Genomic DNA, 22,987 nt, shown 5'->3' with positions numbered 1-22,987 from the left:
TTGGGATTTGTTGAATGTTCCCAAAACACGCCGTGAACTAATTATTAGTCTCTTGGTAGCAGCTAATGCCACTATTGCTCCTTATGGAAAGCATCAAAATCTCCCTCCACAACTGCTTGGCTTACAAAAGCCTGGGAGCACTTTATCATGGACAGAATTACTGATCACTTGTATCACACTGACTCCTTTCCTATCACTTCTCATTTCACAGCTAAATGGTACCCTTTTGTAGAATATATCTTCCAACAAGAAATTTCTTCCTATAATTCATTTCAAATGTCTTTCCTCTGCTTTTAATATAGGACTCTTTCTGCTATCTTTTCTGTCTTGCACAAAATTTTTTATGCTATGAAACAGGAGTGGAACTTTATGTTCAGTGTTTTATTGTATTCTCATCTATTTTTCATTTAGTTCTTCATTTAATAATAATTTATTTTACATCTACTATTTTTATGAATGCTCAGTTTATACTATTAGTAGTTCATAATGACAAATGTAATGTTAACTTACCCATTTGATACTGTTTAGCTCATCTAGTTTCATTTTCTAATGTAATGCTTATAACCACACTACTTAGAATCATTTGCTGAGATTGCTGATGTTCTGTTTATTCTTGCATACTTTAATAAAATATTTTAAAACTAAAAAAAAATGTTATGTGGATTTTGTTACCGTTAAGTGGATCTGTAATTGGTTGACAGATTGCACCCAAAGAGTGCTTGTGAATCGTTCCTCATATTCTTGGAAAGGAGTGACAAATGGAGTGTCTCAAGGATCTGTCACAGGGCCTGGTAAGACCTCACCTGGAGTATTGTGTCCAATTTTGGGCACCACATTTTAAGAAGGATATAGACAAGCTGGAATGGGTCCAGAGGAGGGTGACGAAAGTGGTGAGGGGTCTGGAGACCAAGTCCTATGAAAAAAGGTTGCGGGAGCAAAGGCATGTTTAACCTGGAGAGAAGGTGGATGAGAGGTGATATGATCACCTTCTTCAAGTACTTGAAAAGCTGTCATATAGAGAATGATGCAGAATTGTTTTCTGTGGTCCCAGAAGGTAGGACCAGAACCAGTGGGTTGAAATTAAATCAGAAGAGTTTCAGCTCAATGTTAGGAAGAACTTCCTGACCGTTAGAGTGATTCCTCAGTGGAAAGGGCTTCCACTGGAGGTAGTGGGCTCTCCTTCCTTGGAGATTTTTAAAGAGAGGCTAGATGACCATCTGACAGCAATGCAGATCCTGTGAATCTAGGGGGAGGTATTTGTGAATTGCCTGCATTGTGCAGGTGGTCAGACTAGATGATCCTGGAGGTCCCTTCCAACTCTATAGTTCTATGGTTCTATTATATGGAAGAGAGAAAAGGAGTTGGTTCATCCCAAGGACATGGAATCATAGCAGTGGCATACCAAGTCTATTTGGATAATTTTTAACAGTCCTTGTTTTTTGTTTTTTTTTTGCTTTCAAGTCACAGCTGAGTTATGGTGACCTCCTAGGATTTTCAAGCAAGTACATTCGGAGGTGGTTTGCCATTGCTTGCCTCCACATTGGTCTTGCTTAGCTTCTGAGATCACACAAGATCAGGCTAGGCTGAAACATCCGTCAGGGTCCCTCCTCAATACGACAAAATTATTTTTAGTAATAATCATGAAACAAAACAATTAATAATAATGGTCAGAAAAAAATGTTGATAGTAAAAATTTTATTTAACTTTGTGTTTAAGTTTCAAGTTTATTTCAATTTATATCCCGCCCTTCCCACCAAAGTGGCTCAGGGCGGCTCACAGCACATAAAATCTAACATAAAATTATTGAATTTAAAACATCTTACACAGTTAAAACAGTAAAATAAAATATATAACAGCAGTCTATTAAAACTACACTCAGTTTCCAATGCCAGTTAGTTATAAGCCAACCGGAAGAGGGCTGTCTATAAGCCCTGCAGAACTGGCCAAGGTCTCTCAGGGCCCTCACCTCTTCCAGCAGCTGGTTCCACCAGAAAGGGGCAGTTACAGAGAAAGCCCTGTCCCTGGTAGATTTCAGGCGGGCTTCCTTTTGCCCGGGATAACAAGCAGATTTTGAGATCCCGATCTCAGTACTCTCTGGGGAACATGTGGGGAGAGACGGTCCCTAAGGTAGGCAGGTCCTAGGCCTAGGGCTTTAAGGTAATAACCAGCACCTTGTACCGAACTCAGTATATTATTGGCAGCCAGTGCAGAATACGGAGCCCTGGCTGAATGTGCTCCCATCTTGAGAGCCACAATAACAACCGGGCAGCGGCATTCTGCACTAACTGCAACTTCCGGGTTAGGCACAAGGGCAGCCCCATGTAGAGGGCATTGCAATAGTCTAACCTCAAGGTGACCGTTGCATGGATCACCGTTGCTAGATCGTCATGCTCCAGGAAAGGGGCCAACTGCCTCGCCCGCCTAAGATGAAAGCATGCAGACTTAGCAGTGACTGCTATCTGAGCCTCCATCGTTAAGGAAGGCTCCAATAGTACTCCCAGGCTCTTGACCTTGTGTGTCACCGCTGTCAACGGCGCACCGTCAAAAAATGGCAGGTGGATTTCCCCTACCGGACCCCGACAACCCAAGCAAAGGACCTCTGTCTTCGCCGAATTTAGCCTCAGCCCGCTCAGCCTGAGCCACCCAGCCACGGCCTGTAACGCCCGGTCCAAATTTTCTGGGGCGCCGGCCGGCCGGCCATAAGCAGATAGAGCTGGGTGTCATCAGCATACTGGTGACAACCCAGCCCATACCTTTGAGCAATCTGGGCAAGGGGGCGCATATAGATGTTAAATAACATCAGGGAGAGGACCGCCCCTTGAGGCACTCCGCAATCAAACGTGTGTCTCCGGGACAGTTCACCCCCAATCGTGACCCTTTGTCCCCGACCCTCAAGGAAAGAGGAAAGCCATTGTAAGGCCAACCCCTGGCAAGGCGGCAGGTCAGTAACCGATGGCTGACCGTATCGAACGCTGCCGATAGATCCAACAACATCAGCACCGCTGAGCTGGCCTGATCCAGATGCCGTTGAAGGTCATCTATCAGGGCAACCAACACCGTCTCCATCCTGTGGCCCGGGCGAAAGCCAGACTGAAGGGGATCAAGGATGGAAGCTCTGTAGCTGCATCGCTGTAGCTGTTACTTTGAAGAAGTTGGCAGCAACTTGTGAGTAGAGAGGCCAATCCCTCGCTTCAGTCGCCAGAAACAGGGGGAGTGGGGGAGAGGGAGGGAAACGTCTGCTGAGCACTTCATTATTCCCTATGTGGAGATTGATTCTCATAGGGTATAATGGAGAATTAATCTGGAGGTTTTGGGGGCTCTGGGGGAGCTGCGTTTTGAAGTAGAGGCACCAAATTTTCAGTATAGTATCTAGTACCTCTCCCTAAAATACCCCCCAAGTTTCAAAATGATTGGACCAGGGGGTCCAATTCTATGAGCCCCAAAAGAAGGAGCCCCTATCCTTCATTATTTCCTATGGAAGGAAGGCATTTAAAAAGGTGTAATGTCCTTTTAAATGTGATGGCCAGAACTCCCTTGGAGTTCAATTATGCTTTTCACACCCTTGTTCCTGGCTCCGCCCCAATGTCTCCTGGCTCCACCCCCAAAGTCTCCTGGCTGCACCCCCAAAGTCCCCAGATATTTCTTGAATTGGACTTGGCAACCCTAGACCAGATTGAATGTTAAGAAACAGAGTACTCCTACCCCCGCCCCGAAAGTGCTCTCATCCTTGTTTCCAAAGGACTAAAGTTAAGCTACAGAATCTCTGCAGTAGATACTGAAGGGGAGAGGCATTTTTGCAAGCCCAGCTGAACCACTGCAATGTAGCTAGCAATACCAGTGCAATCACATGGTACCCAGTAGAACCCACTGCCATTGTGGCAATGTTAGATCAACAGGATTGATGTCAAACACAGAATCACAGTCCAAGAAAGATGGGGTTGGCAGCCCAGCAGAACCAGTGCAATGTATAGTGCCAAGCAAACCCAATGTATTCTGTTCATAATATGAACAAAGGTTTGCTACCATACAACTCTTAAATACATTCTGTCATCAGGCAGGATAGGGGTGAGAAGGTCAAGAGACCAAGAAATGAAAATTGGGGGTGGGAGGGCAGAGGAAAAATTAGGTGAAGGGAGACAGAAATGAATGAGAAAAGTGTGGAAAAGGGGGAGAGAAATTATGAGAGAGGACTTAAAAAAAATATCTTGAGGCAACACCCTAAGTACTGTGCAGAAAGATCCATACCCATCTTTTTAATCATCTGCTTTTGTTTCATGAACACTATTAATGCTGTTTATATCCAATAACTTGTTTTTAATGGCTTGTTTCTAATATTGCAACGTAAATTTAATTGTAAACCACTAGAGCAGAACTCTGAAGCACAGCATAGAAATTTCCCAAATAAATAAATAAATAAAAACATAATTTGCTGATTCAGGGACACTGATGTATAAACTATGGTTTGCCATGAACCTAGAAGATGTGTAACAATCTGACCTTGGGCAACAAGAAGACAAGAGAAAAACATAGAAGTCTCTCTGTTGGAGAAGGAACTTGTAGAGTTTTTAGTACAGTGGGGAAGCAATTTGCTGTTATGTCTAAAGCTAGTATGTTGATCATCAAAGCCTGAGAATTATTACTATAGAGCATCAATGTAAAATACTTTGATTGAATGTATGTATACAAATGTGGGATCCTCTTCCCAGACTCAATTAAGATGAAATCAAATTAAATCCAGTGGAGTCTAAACTACTCTTTACATCTCTATTCTTTAAAAGTCTCAGGAGGATATTCAACAAATATCAGACAATTAATTCTCTTGGAAAAAAAATGAGAAAAACAATCGCAAACCAGCAAATTTTCAAACAGCAAATTACCAGAATAACAGTATTTATTGCACTTGTATCCCGCCCTCCCCAAACGGGCTCAGGGCGGCTAACAACAGTCACAATTCGATGACAGATTCACATCATAACAATAAAGCATCATTAAAACATTAAAATATTAAAACAGTTTAAATACAGTTCAGATGGTGTTCTGTCTATTTTGAATTAATTTGTGATGATATTGTGGGGTAGATACTACACCTCCATAGATTTTAAAAGTACTTCCATTTAGTTATTAAAAGCCTGCCTGAACAAATATGTCTTAATTGAAAAGTAGTTAAGTAAGATATTAGAAATGGTCAAAATGTTTACATTGCATAGGGACATTCAAGGCTTTTTTTGCAGCAAAAGTCCAGCAGGAACTCATTTGCATATTAGGCCGCAGCTCCTGACACTAAGCCAGCCGGAACTGTGTTCCTGTGCATTCCTGCTCAAAAAAAGCTTTTTGCTGGTCCATCAAAGTCACAGAACACTGGTCCATCAGTCAGTATTTCTGCTCAAACTGGCAGTTGCTTTCCAAGATCCCAGACAGAGGTCATTTATAACACCTACTGCCAGATCTTTTAACTGGATGTTCTGGACCTTCTACATGCCAAGCCCCTTCCTGAAGTTTATTACCATTCCAGTCTCACCCTCTTATTTAATAATTGAATATCCAGTTGAATCTATCTAGATAATACTAGCTATATATTTAAAGTACTTAAATAAACAAACCTAAAATGGTAAAAGGTAGTCCCCTGTGCAAGCACCTGTCGTTTCTGACTCTGGGGTGACGTTGCTTTCACGTTTTCATGGCAGACTTTTTACGGGGTGGTTTGCCATTGCCTTCCCCAGTCACCTACACTTCCCCCCCAGCAAGCTGGGTACTCATTTTACTGACCTTGGAAGGATAGAAGGCTGAGTCAACCTCGAGCCGGCTACCTAAACCCAGCTTCCACCGGGATTGAACTCAGGTCGTGAGCAGGGTTTAGGACTGCAGTACTGCAGCTTTACCACAGGGCTCTTCTAAACAATCCTACCGCACAGCATAATGTCCTCTATCAAAAACTAGATACCCAAATAATCTAGAGATGACCAGTAACTTCTCCAGATGTACATGATCATACAAGTAACACACTTGCCCTTTTTCTTTCATCAACAAGTTGTTAAGAACATCCCGTTGTCTCCCCCAGGCTTTGCATAAATGGAGTTAATCTCTCGTGATGGGTAGCATAGGAAAATAGAAAACACAACAGATTTCAGTGGAGATGAAACTGAAAGTAGTATGCTTAATATCAGAAACCTTCTTTTCCCTCTTGTCCTTTTATTTAAGAGAGTTAATTGTTATTAATTAAAATTGAAAATCTGCTGATGTAGCCAAAGATTAGATTTTACATGCCACAGAGAAAAGTCTTGTTTCTAATTAATTTGCAATACACATAAGACTGCATTTAGTTACAATCTGTGCTGTGATTAACTCAAACAAAGCACATAGCATTATACTGCTATTAACTCACATTTCATTGAAAAGTCATTTTCCCCTTGGTTGTGTCTCATAGAAGCTCCAGTCAGACACCTGAGCCTTCCATCCATGGAATAAAAATATTCTCTCCTAGTAGAGCTTTATCATAAAACAAATCTCATTTCTACAAATTTTAAAGTAAGAACATAAGAACATAAGAGAAGCCATGTTGGATCAGGCCAATGGCCCATCCAGTCCAACACTCTGTATCACACAGGGGCCAAAAATGTGTATGTATGTGTATGTGTGTGTGTGTGTGTGTGTATATACACACACACACACATATTTATGGTCAAATATGTATATACATATATATACACACTGTGGCTAATAGCCACTGACGGACCTCTGCTCTATATTTTTATCTAACCCCCTCTTGAAGCTGGCTATGCTTGTAGCCGCCACCACCTCTTGTGGCAGTGAATTCCACATGTTAATCACCCTTTGGGTGAAGAAGTACCTCCTTTTATCCGTTCTAACCCAACTGCTCAGCAATTTCATTGAATGCCCACAAGTTCTTGTATTGTGAGAAAGGAAGAAAAGTACTTCTTTCTCTACCTTCTCCATCCCATGCATAATCTTGTAAACCTCTCTCATGTTACCCCGCAGTCGACGTTTCTCCAAGCTAAAGAGCCCCAAGCGTTTTAACCTTTCTTCATAGGGAAAGTGTTCCAAACCTGTAACCATTCTAGTTGCCCTTTTCTGCACTTTTTCCAGTGCTATAACATCCTTTTTGAGGTGCAGTGACCAGAATTGCACACAGTATTCCAAATGAGACGGCACCATCTATTTATACAGGGGCATTATGATACTGGCTGATTTGTTTTCAATTCCCTTCCTAATAATTCCCAGCATGGCGTTGGCCTTTTTTTTTATTGCATTCACATACTGTCTTGACATTTTCAATGAGTTATCTACGACGACCCCAAGATTTCTCTCTTGGTCAGTCTCTGCCAGTTCACACCCCATCAACTTGTATTTGCAGCTTTTAAAAAGAATTCTGAAAGCCTGAGCTGGCTTCTTGAGGCTTAAATGGGTGGTCCTGCTTCCCATACATTCCTGTCTCTTCAGGATAGCCTGCACAATATGAACAACCAGGGCTTTTTTTTTAATTGGAATGCACCAGAATGCCATTCTGGCTGGCTCAGTCAGTGCTCCAGCTTAAATAGCTCTGAAGGGCAGCCATGGGCTCCTCCCTTCCCCACCCCAGAACACTGATATGGCAGCTTCTTTGGATCCCAGCTTGCTGGCTGGGCTCAGGGGGCTGAGCTGCGCTGCTGCAGTGGCTTCTTTGGAGCCCAGCTCACCAGCTGAGGCTTTCTGGAGCCTGGTTCACCAACAGGACTTGTGGGGCTGAGCTGTGCTGGAGGAGGGCTGGCCATGGGGAATGCATAACATGGATATGAATGATGGGGAGTGATAGGGAGTAAGCAGCCGGCAGGCTGGCTGACTGGTGAGTCCACAGGATGTGGATGTCCTCACCCCTGGATCTAGGTAGGTTCCTCTTAAGGTATTTTATTGGTGGAGAGGACTTCTAACTCTGTTGGAGAAATTTCTTTTAATTTGCCATCACATCTAGGTAAGTGAGCCTAGCAGCATTCATCTGGAGCTCCTGTTGAAGAGCTTCTCCCTCAGGCTGCCCAAGGGCTCCTTTCTCTGCTTGGGCAGAATCCTGAAGCTGCAGCTGTGTGGTGTGCTTTGGCTTCCCGAACCCAGAGAGGGTCCTGTGGTGGGCTGTGTAGAAAAACCTGGTGGGTTGCGGGAGCGGGTGTGTGCATTGTCAAAGTTCCTGCAGGCAGTATTTTGCCTTTGATTTAAGTTTGCCTCCAACTCCTGCCCCCTTTCCATTCAATGCCCCTTTGCTGAGAGGGCTGAACAGTTGGTGATTCCCATGGCAGAGTTACTCGTGAGCAGTCTTATTGAGCTGCACTAAGAAAGAGGGCACTGTTGCTGAGGGCAGCTTGGCTAAAGTCTGGCCCCTCCGTTGGGGTCTGGGGCGCTGTGCTTCATGGAGAGAACGGGAACTTCCCTGCTTTCTCTGGAGCATGGAAAGGGTTAAAGGGAGCAAACTGCACATCTGGAGAGACTGAGCAAAGTGGAGAGGCAGGAATGTGAAAAGGGTCTTAGGGGAAGGAGGAGGCTCTGCTTCTGAATAGCCAAAGAGAAGAGGGAGAGTTTTCAGATTTGCAACAGGAGCAGGAGAAAGCCTGCTTGCAGCTGGATCCCAGGAAGATTTGTGGGTTCTTTACTAAAGGAGCAAGTTGGCTGTGTGTGTGTCCAGGTCCAGTGTGTGCGGGCTGCGCAATGAGTGAGCCTGGACAGGGCAGCAGCTGATCGCATTTCCTGCCACCATTTTGTCATCAAGCAGGAGGGGGAAACAGCGGTGGGGACAGCTGTGGCTTAGGCGTGAAGGGAGGGGTGGAGGTGGGGGGCGAGTGGCTGGCAGACTGACGCCTCAGGAACCTAACCTATTGGTTTGAAAAAGGTTGTTTTGTTGGTATTGCCCAGTTGTCAAGTCTTTGTATTGATTCAAGGAATGCTACCTGGCGCCAACTGCCAATCCTTGCCCAACTTTTTGTGGTAGCTGCTGGGAAGAGACAATATATATAATATCAATTATATAATTAATATGATGTAGCAATTAACATACTGGATTTGCATCATTAGCAAATAATTAGCGCTGTGTGAAAATGGACAAGTGGTTTATGGGGATTCAGTGAGGATTCTCTTTGAATATTATATTCACCAAATCCCTGACAGCCATAACACCTGCAAAGGAGAAGCCAGCTCTTAGCTGGAAGTGCTGGTGAAGTTTTGCTGCAATTCCAAGAGAGAAGCCAGCACTTGGTGAAGTTTTGCTAAAGTTGATCACCAACCGAAATTTGAGTTGAAAAGCTAAAGGCAAAGAGCTTAAAGAAGTGAGATAAATGGTTCTCTGTCCTCCTTCCACCTGCAGGATACTTCTCCTAGGCTTGCTTGGGATGGCTGAAGTCAGCAGTCCTTTTGTTGTTGGCCAGATTCGACGCAGGAGTCTGGAATTTTTTCAACCAGAACAGAAAATATACTAATGAGTTCGTGATGTCAGGGGGTGTGGGCTATAATGCTAATGAGTTCCTGCTGGGCATTTTCTATTTAAAAAAAGCCTGTGAGCAACAATGAGACTTTTACAATGATAATTTAGAGGGAGATATTTGTGAGCTTCCTGCATTGTGCAGGGGGTTGGACTAGATGACCCTAGAGGTCCCTTCCAACTCTATGATTCTAACTGTATTACCCTTTTGCGCTCAGCCAAATAATCAAATAGTGGTTGTGGACCGTAATAAAGCAAACTGAACTGAATAATCAAATAGTGGCAATTATAAAACAACTGTAACATAATGGAAGTATTAATGATGAAGATAATGTCTTTACACAAACTGCATAGTCTGAAAGTCCTGGCTTTCAACAAAAAAAGTAACACAAAGAAAATATTGTCATGCTCCTTATGGCCTCCTGTTTTACCCAAGGCCACATTCAAAACATCTTAACACACAGTGGTGTAGAGATCATATGAAAGTAGATGTTTCACAATGGTCTTAAGGCTTTAAGGATCAAAACCTGTTATTTTTGAAATGCCTGAATATTAAGTGGGACACTCTGAATCTATCTCAGGCACTGCATTGTATTCTATAGCAGCTGATGATTATATACCAAACACAAGACTTTCTGGACCAGGATAAATGTCTGTGCAGGGGGGGATGGGACTAAGAACACTAGCCTTGCACCATGTCATGACCTTCTACAGCCTGTTAATAGAAAGTTCCTTGGAGGACAAAGGTTCCTTGGTAGAGATGAATCCAGCTATAGTCCTAAAGCCTTCTTGCACTCTAGGATCTAAAGGGAAGATTCCCTGCCCTCTCTGCTACAGTTGGCTCTATTCAAATCCAAAGATACAGGAGAATAAGGAGCCTCTCAGAGTAGCCCTTTGTCCCACTCTTCAGTCTCTTTGTAATATTCCCCAGGATCCCATTAACAATGGAAGCATACAGCAGAGCCAAAGTCTGGATCAGGCAGAGAAACACACACTTGGCAGTCTAAGGCCTTTAACTCTCCAGTTGCCCTTAGGAAGAAGACATAATTCTCTAGGTTGTGGCCAGAACAGGAAGCTATTCTGGCTGCCATAAAGAATACAACATTAGTTCTCTTTATAACACTGAAAATAACCCTTTACTGTTTCTCTTACAAACCAGCTTTTTTTGCAGTCTTGGACAGGTCATTTCCTAGTTCTCTTGAGTTTGGTGCCTCCTTGTGGACACATGGACAAATATGTACACTACCTTATACTGAATCAAACTATTCGTATATCAAGATAAATATTGTCTACTCAGATTGGGGGTGACTATTCAGTATCTCAGAGAGAGGTCACCTACTATGTGATCCTTTTTACCAGACTGTTCCATGCTGGGGCTGTTCCATTTTTGTGATTGTACTGATTCACAATGTCCCTTGAGTCCTGGTGAGAACAATGGACTATAAACAATGTAAATAACTATTGAACCTGAGATGTTCTGAATATCAGTCCATCAACAACATCTCAGTTCCCTGTTCTTGCTTTGGCTTCAGCTTCAATTTCTGCATTGGCAGAAGGTTCCAACTTGGTCTGGTCTCGGCTGCCATATGTCATCCTCATGCATCTTAAACTAGTTAGGTACAGAGGCTGACATGCCACCCATGGCTGAGTGTGATAACACCACTGCCCACCTATGCTCATATTCCCATTGTGGGTGAAGTACTTATGCATACTGTACCTATATAGATTTCATTGCTGTGAAAGGAAAGATTGAAAAAAAGCAATATACAGTATGCATATGCATAAATTATTGTGTTTCTGTGATGTAACTACAGGCAGACAGCCTCACATACTCAGTCCTTATCCTCCTTTATGATAGTGAATTTGAGTGTGTATGATCATGTGCATATGTGTATGCATACTTGCTAGATATACATTCTAGGCAGAAGAGGCCTTGATACCCATTTGTAGTGTTCAGAGATATCTGCTTCCAGGACAGACAATACGTGTTTAAAATTAATTAATTTCAGAATATCTATCTTCATCAAATTTCCCAAATGCAGGCACTCAGAATTCACCTGCACTCTCCATCTTGTTCCCTCTACCACTCAAAAATATGAAAAATAAAACAAACATTTTATATCAAAATTCAGTTGCCATTTGCATTAGACTTCGATGGCTGTGAGCCATGTGGAAAGTCAAATTTTGTCTGAAAATACAATAAAAAATACATTCCATATATTCAGGCAGGACCAGATCTACATGTTTTTTGAGGAGGGCAAAATTAAAAAATGATGTCCCCTAATGGGCCCATTCTATCTTATAGGCCCATAGAATAGAATGAACTCCATACCCAATCTGGTGCCCCCCCCTGGTGGTGCCCAGGGTAAGTGCTCCCTCTGCTCCCTCCTAGATCTGGCCCTGAATTCAGGCCATCTGCCCATAGAAATGAAAGAGCAGATTCATCCATTCATGCAAATCAGGAATGACATAATAGCCTAGTGTTGGCTCAAGAACCCATCTGGCTTAAAGCATCTCACCAAGGAATAGCTCTATTGATTTGTGAGTGCAGGTACTGCCGGGCTCATTTTTAACAACCCTTCAGAAACTATGGCTTTCCTGGGGATGCTATTTAGTAGATCTTACTTTTTTAAAAAATCCAAATTTTATTCAGTAGGGTTACGCACAGACAACAAAATGTTCAGTTCATGGCTGAATCATGAACTGAACCATAAAATGAACACAAACCAGTTCATGAACTAGATTGGTTGATATCAGTTCATGAGCCACTTAGCAGTTCATGAGCCTTGCACTTTTGATGGTGAGCAGAAAGCAGGGGGTAAAATGGCTTCAAAGCCATTTAAACCAAACAGCCAAGCAGAAGAGCAGAAAGAACTGTAACGAACTCCATCAACATTTGTGGAAGTTTGTGGCGGCTCTTCAGTTCTTGAACATCACTTTGTGAACCATGAAACAGTCAAAATTCATGACGAACCAGTTCATGCCCTTTCCTGCTTTCAATCTTATGAAGGAAAAATAAGAAAGTATTTTCTTACAAATAAGCAGATATAACATAATTCTGCTCTTTAGGATTCCCATGCAGTTTCTTAACCCACAGTCACTTATACTTCAATATTATATGGTGCAGTAGTTGCACACCACTTTCACAGTGAAGTGCCTATTAATGTTTTCCTGCCTTGTTGCACTGCAAAGGAAACACCTTAAACAAATATCTCTTTCTCACTGGTATGGTTGCCTCTTTTAATTCCTTAGTTCAATACTAATCTAATCAGAAAATATCGGTACATGCAACACACAAACTCAGATTGTAATTTCATTGAAAATGTTCTTACTGAACTGAACCAGCTGTTCAGAACTGGAATATTAAAAAAAACACACATGAGACAATACTTCGACACTTTTAAGGAAACTGAAACATGTTCATTCATTTCAGTACCTCAGTCTCACAAGAGCTGGCAGTGCTGTATTCTTCCACGTAAAAGGTTTAAACAGTTATTACAGTGTGTCATAAATTTTAACTTGTAATTGAAATCTCCCCACTTCCCCAGGACAAAACAATCCTGTATCACTTGCTATATAATTACAGGCTATACAGCTGGTCTCTTAGGCTTTGCTAGAAATCGGAAGACATGAAATGCTGCACCAATTCTAATCAAATTTTATTAAATGTTAAGCCAAAGAAATGTCATCCCCATATCACAGCATTGCAGAAAGTAGCAATGGCTCTAGATCTAAGCCTAAGTAAAGCACAAGATTCAAGACCTGATTCAGGCCATATTTAGTTAGAAGTCATGACTGATGTTCTCCATCATTTAGAGATCTCACCTTCATTATAAATGTGCATGTCCAATTTGTGTCAAGCACACATCAAGGGAAAACAGTCACATTAATAAACCACATAAAGAGGTGTACTGTTCTGAAAAGTGAGTTTATATTTTCTCAACTCATTGAGGATAACATCAAAACCATTTGATTCACCCTTTGCAACGCTGACTTGCTTTTTACTTTTTAAAAAGATAAAGAGTTTAAACAATATTCAATAATAAATATTCAACAGTAAAATCTTTTATTTCAGCTACTGACCCAAGAATTTCCTTTGCTGTTTCAGTGGCTTGACACCAGTCATACTTAATTAGCAGTTCCCCTAACCTTTGTGGCATTGTAGATTTGGATAATTTTTAATTAAATAAAATATATTTAAGGTTCCTCATCATCCAATGACTCAATTTTTAGCTATAGCTGTAGTCCAAAACTCCAGGGAAAACCAACAATTAGGAATTAAGAATTGCAAGGATTAAGAGTTCAAAACAGAAAATGGGATATGATGCAGCTTCATTAAAAACAATATGGAAAGCTATATATATGGGAGGATGGACAGTAGCTCAGTGGTAGAGCATCTGCTTGGTAAGCAGAAGGTCCCTGTTCAATCCCTGGCATCTCCAAAAAGGGTCCAGGCAAATAGGTGTGAAAATCCTCAGCTTGAGACCCTGGAGAGCTGCTGCCAGTCTGAGAAGGCAATACTGACTTTGATGGACCAAGGGTCTGATTCAGTATAAGGCAGCTTCATATGTTCATATGCTCAATTCTTTTAAGAACATAAGAGAAGCCATGTTGGACCAGGCCATCCAGTCCAACACTCTGTGCCACACAGTGGCCAAAAAAAACAAGTGCCATCAAGATGTTCACCAGTGGGGCTAGAAGCCCTTCCACTGTGCCCCTCCCCAAGCACAAGAATACAGAGCATCACTGCCCCAGACAGAGTTCCAATAATAAGCTGTGGCTAATAGCCACTGATGTTTCTTACATTTCCAACATCTATCCAACATCTTTTTACTCATCTTTGCAAGTTTTTTCGGAGTCATATACCACCTACATAATCTTGAAACAGTTCTCTTTAATACTCTGACATGTTGATATTTTCATCGAGTTCTTCCATAGATACTACCATGTATCCATTTGTATTTCCTTATTTACATTAATTGCCCATTTAATCATTTGAGATTTTATTACTTCTTCTTCTGTAGACCTTTTCAACAATAATTTATATATTTTCGATATTAATTTTTCATTGTCCCCAAGCAGAACCCTTTCCCATTCCATTTGCTCACGTCTAATTCCAATAGATTTAATATCCTTTTCCATCAAGCTTTTTATTTGTTGCATTTGAAACCAGTCATACTTGTTATTTAACTCTTCTGCTGATTTTAATTCAGCTTTATCACCTTGAATCTTTAACAGTTGTTTATATGACATCCCTCTCTCTTCATCAGATTCAGCTGTTATTTTTATTACTTCTGCTGGCACTATCCAAAGCGGCTTTCTTTCATCACCATATTTTTTATATTTTATCCATATTTTTATATTTTATCCAGTGAGAAAAAAGTGGTGAGAAAAAAGACCGTCCATCTTATTTTTCCCGTAATACATATAAGCATGACAGCCGAATTTATTCCCATGAGCTCCTAACAATAAAAGTTTTTTATTTAACAGCGTTATCCAATCCTTTATCCATGTCAAACAAACTGCATCATGATACAGTCTTAAGTCTGGAAGTTGAAAACCTCCCCTCTCCTTTGCATCTGTTAAAATTTTCATCTTAATCCTTGGTTTCTTCCCAGCCCATACAAAATCAGAAGTCTTCCTTTGCTATTTATTGAATTGTTTGCTATCTTTCACAATCGGAATAGTTTGGAACAAATACATTATTCTTGGCAAAATATTCATCTTGATTGCAACAATCCTACCCAGCAAAGACAAATTAAGTCTGTTCCATTTCATCATATCTTTGTCCATCTTGCACCATAACTTTTCATAATTATTTTTATACAAATCAATATTCTTCATAGTTATTTCTAGACCTAGATATTTAATTTAGGAGTAACTTCACATCCTGTCAAAATCTGCAATTCTTTCTGTCTGTTTGGTTGCTACAGTTATCTTGAGATTGGATTACTTCAATGCTCTCTACATGGGGCTGCCCCTGTCCCAAATCCAAAGCTGCAGCTAGTGCAGAATGTGGCAGCCAGACTGCTCTTGGGGATCTCTATTCAGGAGCACATACAGCCTGGGCTGCGGGCACTTCACTGACTATCTGTGGCATACCGGATTGACTACAAGGTGCTTGTTATTATCTTTAAAGTTTCTACCTTAGTGACCGCCTCTCCCACACTTTCCCCAGAGGGTATTTTGATCAGGATCTCAAAATTTGTTATTGATCCCAGCAGGCCTCAGATTTAGTGGGAGCTCACAGGAGTGCAGCTCCTGAACCTTTCTGAGAGTTCCACCTCCTCCTTCTGAGAGTTTCACCTCCTTGTCCATTGAATAGTATGTGCAGCTGCATAACAATCCCTAGATGAGCTCCACCACCTATTTTTCTACAAAATGGATCCCAGGGCTGAAGGAGGCAAGACATAAAACAACACGTGAAAGAGCCTTCTATATTGCTGCCCCTTACTGGTAGAACCAACTTCCAGAAGATGTCAGAGCTTTGCAGGACCTTGCCCAGTTCCACAAAGCCTGCAAGACCATGCTATTCTATCTGACGTTCAGTTGTTAATTATTACTGGAACTAGCTGAAATTATAACATCAAACCTGCTATACCATCGCCTAGACTCCAGATGTGATGTCTATTAATACTATTCAAACGCCGTCTATTTATCTATCTATTTATCCAATTGTACTGTAATGAGAACCTGATCGTTATTTTTAGCTTGATGTTTTTATATTGATGTTATTTTATTATTATTAATTGTGAGCCACCCTGAGTCTGCTTGGCAGGTAGGGCAGGTAATATAAACCATAAACCATTAGCCCCACGGGGGTCAGATCCATCCCATGGGCTGCACATTTGACAGCCCTGACAGAGAGCCTTCAGTGTGGAAGGTGCTCTACAGAACAACAACAAAAACAACAAATATTGCTCTGGAAAGCTTACCTTCTAAAAAAATACAAATAAGCACTCCTGTTATTTCTTCCATTGAGCTTGTTTATGAAACACATCATCTTCAACAACTATATGAAAGATGACTGCAAATGAAGCCTAGAACACCATTCCTTTAATAACCATGAGGAATAAATGGATATAATATTTTCATTCCTGCATGACAAACTTCATTCCCAATCCCAACAGAACTATTGATGGTAGATAAGCCCCATATGGTTTTTCATCTGACATCCTAAGTACATGAGTGTGACCAATTTACAGTATGTGTTCCATTAACCATTTGGTTTTTATTTAGTAATTTAAAAAGATTTACAGCATTTTGCATGAAGAAATAATTATTACCCAGAAAGAAGACTAACAATTAGTGTCCTTCCTACCTTCCTCTTGGTAAGTCATTATCATCTTTCTTCCAACGTACTGTTGGCTGAGGATCACCTTGTATTTGACATCTAAATTCTATGGTTTCTTCTTCTAAAACCACCTGGTTGATCGGTCTTCTGAGAAATGTGGGTCGTTCTTGAAAACAAAAATTCCAAATTTAAAAAGCAGATTGATTAAAATTAAACAATTCAGTTCACAGTAAATACAGTGACTATGCATGGGATTCTAACTGAAGCATTAGATCCATAGTGTTATCTCTGAATGATAACAGGATTTTGAAAGTCTTTTTAAAAGTGCTATGACCTGGTCATTTGGATCAACTTTTCCTGAGTGTACTTATGTAATAAACAAAAAATCAAAATATTATATTGTATAGTTCAATTAAAAACTCACAAGTAAAGAAACAAACAAGGAAATTTAGAGTAGAGGTACAAATACATTCATTGTTTCCATTTTGTATTATTTCTACAGTTCTTTCAGTATTCATCAGGAAATGATAATTAAAAATAATAATAATAATAATAATAATAATAATAATAATAATAATAAGAAGAAGAAGAAGAAGAAGAAGAAGAAGAAGAAGAAGAAGAAGAAGAAGAAGAAGAAGAAGAAGAAGAAGTTGTTTTTATTTATACCCCGCCCTCCCCGCCAAGGCAGGCTCAGGGCGGCTTACAAATTTCCACTGTTGTTTTCTGTCTACTTATTACTCAGGTAGTTTCCTGAATATGTCCAATAGTTTAATTATATGTCTATAGAGTTATCAATGTGAATGCCATTGCCAATGTAATTAACATTCTTTATGTGAGATTAAATGGATTTGAATCACCTGCATAACTTGGTTTCCATGTTATGAAACAACAGGACTTAATTCTGCACACTAAACAAAAGTATTTGTCTTACAGAATTTAATCAAACCTCATTCCAGAACAACATTTTTTCGAATGCACTGCATGCTTTTTACAGAGCTCTGTCCATAAATTGTGGTGGTATAATTTAAAAAATTGCAATTCTGTTAGCAGTATTCAACACATAAAATCACAGTCATATATAACATGTCTAATGTAGTTGTTTTATAAGACTCAGCTGAGTAAATAAAGTACCCTTTCCCTAGACTTTCTCTGGTGAATATTAAAAGTCTTTGAAGAAGGCTATAAAACAGGCCACAGTTTATGTCTCTTCACAGTTTGCTGTTATGACCTTTACGACTTCTGAATAAACTTTGCTTACAGTTATAAATGTGGCTAGTCATTGGATATGCACATTCAGATACCTACATTATGATACAGTGCTGAAGGGGAGAATTTAGAATTCCTTTATTGAATTCAACAATGTTAGTCTTTCCAAATTGCTCCTATCAGAATGAGTGAGTACGATCTTAGTTTTGCCTAGGTTTGAAAGCTGGTGACCCACAGCTTAGCATTTCTACTTACTATCCCCTTACTTAATTGTGCATATGTACCACAGAACTTAATAGAAGGTATGATTGATTTCAAGGCTTTTTTTTTGTAAAAAAAAAGCCCAGTAGGAACTCACTTGCATATTAGGCCACACCCCCTGACACCAAGCCAGCCAGAACTGCATTCCTGTGTGTTCCTGCTCAAAAAAAGCCCTGATTGATTTCAAGTATTACTTCTTTGTATCCCTCAAGGGAAAAAATAAAGAGTGGTAACATTTAATTCACAAGGGTAAACTGGTTGAAGGCTATGCCATGTTCTGAATGGTATAGATCAACTCAGGCTCAAGGCCATCTTCTTTTCCATAACAATATTACAAGAAAGGTCCATTCAGTGAGCACTAAGTTATGGGCTTATTTCATACAAATGAAGAAGAAGATGATGATGATTTTGGATTTATATCCCGCCCTATACTCTGAATCTCAGATTCTCAGAGCGGTCACAATATCCTCTACCTTCCCCCCCCCCCCACAACAAACACCCTGTGAGGTGGGTGGGGCTGAAAGTGCTTTTACAGCAGCTGTCCTTTCAAGGACAGCTTCTATGAAAGCTATGGCTGACCCAAGGCCATCTCAGCAGGTGCAAGTGGAGGAGTGGGTAATCAAACCCGGTTCTCCCAGATAAGAGTCCGCACACTTAACTATTACACCAAACTGGCTCTCTGGATATAGACTCATTTCATTAAAAAAAAAATCCTTATGTGATTCCACATCTGACGATTCCCACAATGGAAGACTCTTAAAGGGGTTCAAGTTGTTTATGCATGTGTCATTTAATTTTTTTTTTTTACTGTATATAAGACCTGGCTTAAGCTCCTAACATAAATATATACACTTAAGTAGCAGTGAGAGGTAAGTTATTAACAACAATTAACAATATCTTAAAAATTAGTCTTTTTTAAAAATAAAGAATTACCCACTTCCATTCAACTTTGTGTTGTATTTTGTTGTAATTACCGTGGTTTATTCCAGAATGAGATCTTAAAGAAAATAAAGATGTTGCAGAGAGCATTAACACTGAATTGTTACAAGAGGCTGATAACCTGAAGAAAATAGGAAGGAATACTCCTAAGGAAGTTTTTTGACAAAATGAGCCTATATCCGGATGCTCATTGAATGGACCTTTCTTGTAATATTATAATGTAAAAAAGATTATATGATTCTTTAAAAAGTTTTACTAAACATTGTTAGCCAGTATATCATAGTGTTTGTTTCTTGTATTCCTGTAATATGAACGGTGATCCCAGGTAGTTTTTCTACCTTCTTGTCCATGATGACATAATTTTCTTGTGATGCATAGTCTGTAATAGAGTACTACACACAAGTAGTACAGCACTGATACTGGGACTGTATGCTAAGAGCAGTATATACATTAACTAATTGCTGCCTCTCTAACACCAACAAAATATGGGGAGCTTTCTGTTTCTACCTCTTTATTGGTATGGCTTGGAGGGAAAAGAATGATCACATTTGCTCCAAACATTGAGAATACTGCCCTTAACTATGTGCATTGAAACAATTATTCTCATTTTAAGAACAAGCCAAATACAAAATGAAGAGGTGTTCAGACAATAGAGCATTCTTAATTTGACCATATTTTGATATCATCCAATAAGTCAAAAATTTCTATGAATCTCTTTAAAAATACTTGTGTTTTTCCATTTTATCTGGTTGTGTTTATCTATTAATAGTTTAAAAAACCCTCATGTATACAGTTTCAGTCCTGGCCTCCCTGCTGTTCCCATTGGACTCCTAGTAACCACCTTACTTAGAGATATTCATTTTGACCAGAGGTGATGCCTCAAGCTAAATTCAGTGCATGGAGGCGCACAGAGCCTTGATGACTGACATAACTGAAAAAACTAGTTCCAAGAACAAAATAATGAGGGAGCAAATATTAGAAATGGAATGTGTAAAAATTCATTATAAATGGGACAGAAATATACATATGAATCTCTTCCTCATTTTAAAAATAATTTATTCAGAAACTAACTTTCTTTTGCCTTATTTAGCACTTAGAAGAAAAATCAAACTTTTCACTGCTCAAATTACAATTAGTTATTACTTCAACAACAGCCCATATAGACTTAAGAAGTTAGAACATCAAAAGGATTAGACTTGAGTAACTTCACATAGGATTGCGGTGTGAATTATAACATAACATGATGGTTTCAGTATACTTTTTGTGAGATTAGTTCCTTATATTAAAGTGCCCAAGTACACAGGGAATTTAATTTTTAATGTGAGGCAAAGTTGCCAGTCTGTAGGTGTGGCCTGGGGATCTCCCTGTTTTACAACTGATCTTCAGCTGGCAGAAGATGCTGCTGTGAAGAGTGGGCTCTATGGCATTGTACCATGTTGAAGCCTCTTCCCTCCCCAAATCCTGCTGTCTCCTAGATCCACCCCCAAAGCCTCCAGGTATTTTCCAACACAGACCTGGCAACCCTAATGTGAGGTTATTTAATACAAACAGCTTGTTTTTGTGCAGGGCTGGATCTAGAGGGGGGCAGAAGGGGTGGTGCCAAATTGGGCACCCCGGCTGGAGGGCGCATGTCTGCTGCCTCCTCCACAGCGCCCCCACACCTCCCCCCCCGGTGCTGCACCCCCTCCTCCCTCCCTTCCCCACCCCAGGTCTATTTCAATGCCCGGAAGGGCAATCGAGGCCGCCCTCCGCCGATCAGCTGCTGCTCACTCACTCAGCACTGGTGCAGGCCAGCAGGGCTGTGAAGCAGGGGTGCTGGAAGGAGCTGCCACCACTCTGCCTCCTCTGCCTGCTCTGGCTGCCTCTCCACTGACCTGGCTGTGGGGCTCAGGGCACTCTTCAGCTCCGCCAGCCCCTGGCTTGGAAGGGTCCTGCAGGCAGGCAGAGGCGGCGAAGGGGCAGCAGTTGGGTGGCTGCTGCTGGTGCTGCTGCACAGTGCTGGGATGTGAGTTGGAGGCAGCCACTGGCATCTGGCCTCATTTTGGAAGCCCTGCTGGTGAGGAGGGGGGCAGGAGGTGTGCAGCAAAAAAGGAAAAAGGAAAGGTTCCCTGTGCAAGTACCAGTCGTTTCCGACTCTGGGGTGACACTGCTATCACAATGTTTTCATGGCATACTTTTTATGGGGTGGTTTGCCATTGCCTTCCCCAGTCACCTACAGTGAAGGAAGAGAAAAGAAGCCCTCCCCCTTGGTAGGGTTGCCAATCCCCGGGTGGGGGCAGGGGAACCACTACCCCGGCTTCGAGGTGCTCCATTATTCCCTATGAAGATCGATTCTCATAGGATATAATGGAGAATTGATCAGTGGGTACATGGGGCTCTGGGAGGGCTGTTTTTTGAGGTAGAGGCACCAATGTTTCAGTATAGCATCCAGTGCCTCTCCTCAAAATACCCCCCAAGTTTCAAAAAGATTGGACCAGGGGGTCCAATTCTATGAGCCCCAAAAGAAGGTGCTCCTATTTTTCATTATTTCCTATGGAAGGAAGGCATTTTAAAAAGTGTGATGTCTCTTTAAATACGATGGCCAGAACTCCATTTAGAGTTCAATCCTGCTTATCACATCCTGGCTCCTGGCTCCACCCCCAAAGACTCCTGGCTCCACTCCCAAAGCCCCCAGGTATTTCTTGAGTTGGACTTGGCAACCCTACCCTGAGGTGTTGTGCAGCTGAAGGTGGGCAGGCTCAGCAGAAAATGGGAGAGGAGGAGAAGAAGAAGAGGGGAAAGAAACTTCCTCAAGAGGAGGAGCAATGGCAGCAGAAGAGCCAAAGTACAGTGGCCCTGTGGTGGGAGGGTGGAGGGAAGGGAAGGACATGGCTGCCCTTTACCTGCCCCTCGCTGCTGCCATCCCCGGGAAATGAGCGGGTGGAAAAAGCAGCCCCAATTTTTCCCCTTTCCGGGGTGGGGGAGGCAGCACTCTAGCACTGGTGCTGCCCCTCCCACACAATTTTTTGAGTGGGGGCACAATTTTTTTACTCTTCTTCCCCCCTTCAAAAAATATGTAGATCCGGCCCTGTTTTTGTGTCCCTGTGCACTGGGAGGTCTAGAATGACATTCACTGAAGACTAATGTCAAGCCCAAATTAAAGAATTCAATCTTAGTCATACCACATTAATTACAAATGCACACTCATAATGAAAGCTAAAAACTTCACCCTCAAGACTGGTCTACGATCACTGGGAATACTCAGAAACACCGCCTAGTATCTGAATTGGATCTTCATCAATTCTAAACTCATCCTGTGCCAGTGATATGTTAACATCACAGTATATACATATAACTTGTGAATTAGCTATAAAATTTAAGTTGACATATGCCTCTGGCTTTTATGAAAAACAATGACAGCTGTATCCAATAAGCTATAACAATAAAGTCATATACGATTTTCTGCTTATATCTTTAGTAATTTTATGTATGGTTCTTTTTGTTATCTGTTCCTTCTGATATTCTTGGGCACTGATTATCCATTGGAATTGAGTCTGATTTCCTCATTCTTTTCTAGATTTGTCTTTGTTTTGCTCAATCTATGACAAAAATACACACACACTCTAGAGAGATTGGGGTGTCTTTGTGAATGTAGCAACCTGTGAATCTCTTCAAGTGCTATTGGAGGAAAGGGCCAAAAACTACACAAGATCTGCCTACAATTTATGGCTGGAAAGTAGTGGACAGTTTGGGTGCAGGCAGATTGACAGGAATTGTGTCACATGATGCAGCAATATAATTTCCAGCTGAAAATCTGTAAGAGCTTTCACCACACTGCACAACACTCCAGG

The 22,987-nt window shown here is 41.1% G+C and overlaps 1 protein-coding gene across 12 annotated transcripts in view; it reads right to left on the bottom strand.

Moving 5' to 3' along the window:
- Positions 1–22,987, bottom strand: part of ROBO2 (roundabout guidance receptor 2) — a 1,840,872-nt gene that overhangs the window by 334,388 nt on the left and 1,483,497 nt on the right. For all 12 annotated transcript variants that reach the window (XM_060234422.1, XM_060234419.1, XM_060234423.1 and 9 more), the window contains exon 5: positions 16,779–16,917. In XM_060234422.1, coding sequence (XP_060090405.1) covers positions 16,779–16,917 — 139 coding nt within the window. The remainder of the gene's footprint in view (positions 1–16,778; positions 16,918–22,987) is intronic.

The sequence above is a fragment of the Heteronotia binoei genome, chromosome 3 (assembly GCF_032191835.1).
Source record: "Heteronotia binoei isolate CCM8104 ecotype False Entrance Well chromosome 3, APGP_CSIRO_Hbin_v1, whole genome shotgun sequence".
Lineage (NCBI taxonomy): Eukaryota > Metazoa > Chordata > Lepidosauria > Squamata > Gekkonidae > Heteronotia > Heteronotia binoei.
The sequence above is the reverse complement of the archived record's forward strand: the minus strand, read 5'-3'. Positions and strand labels throughout refer to the sequence as shown.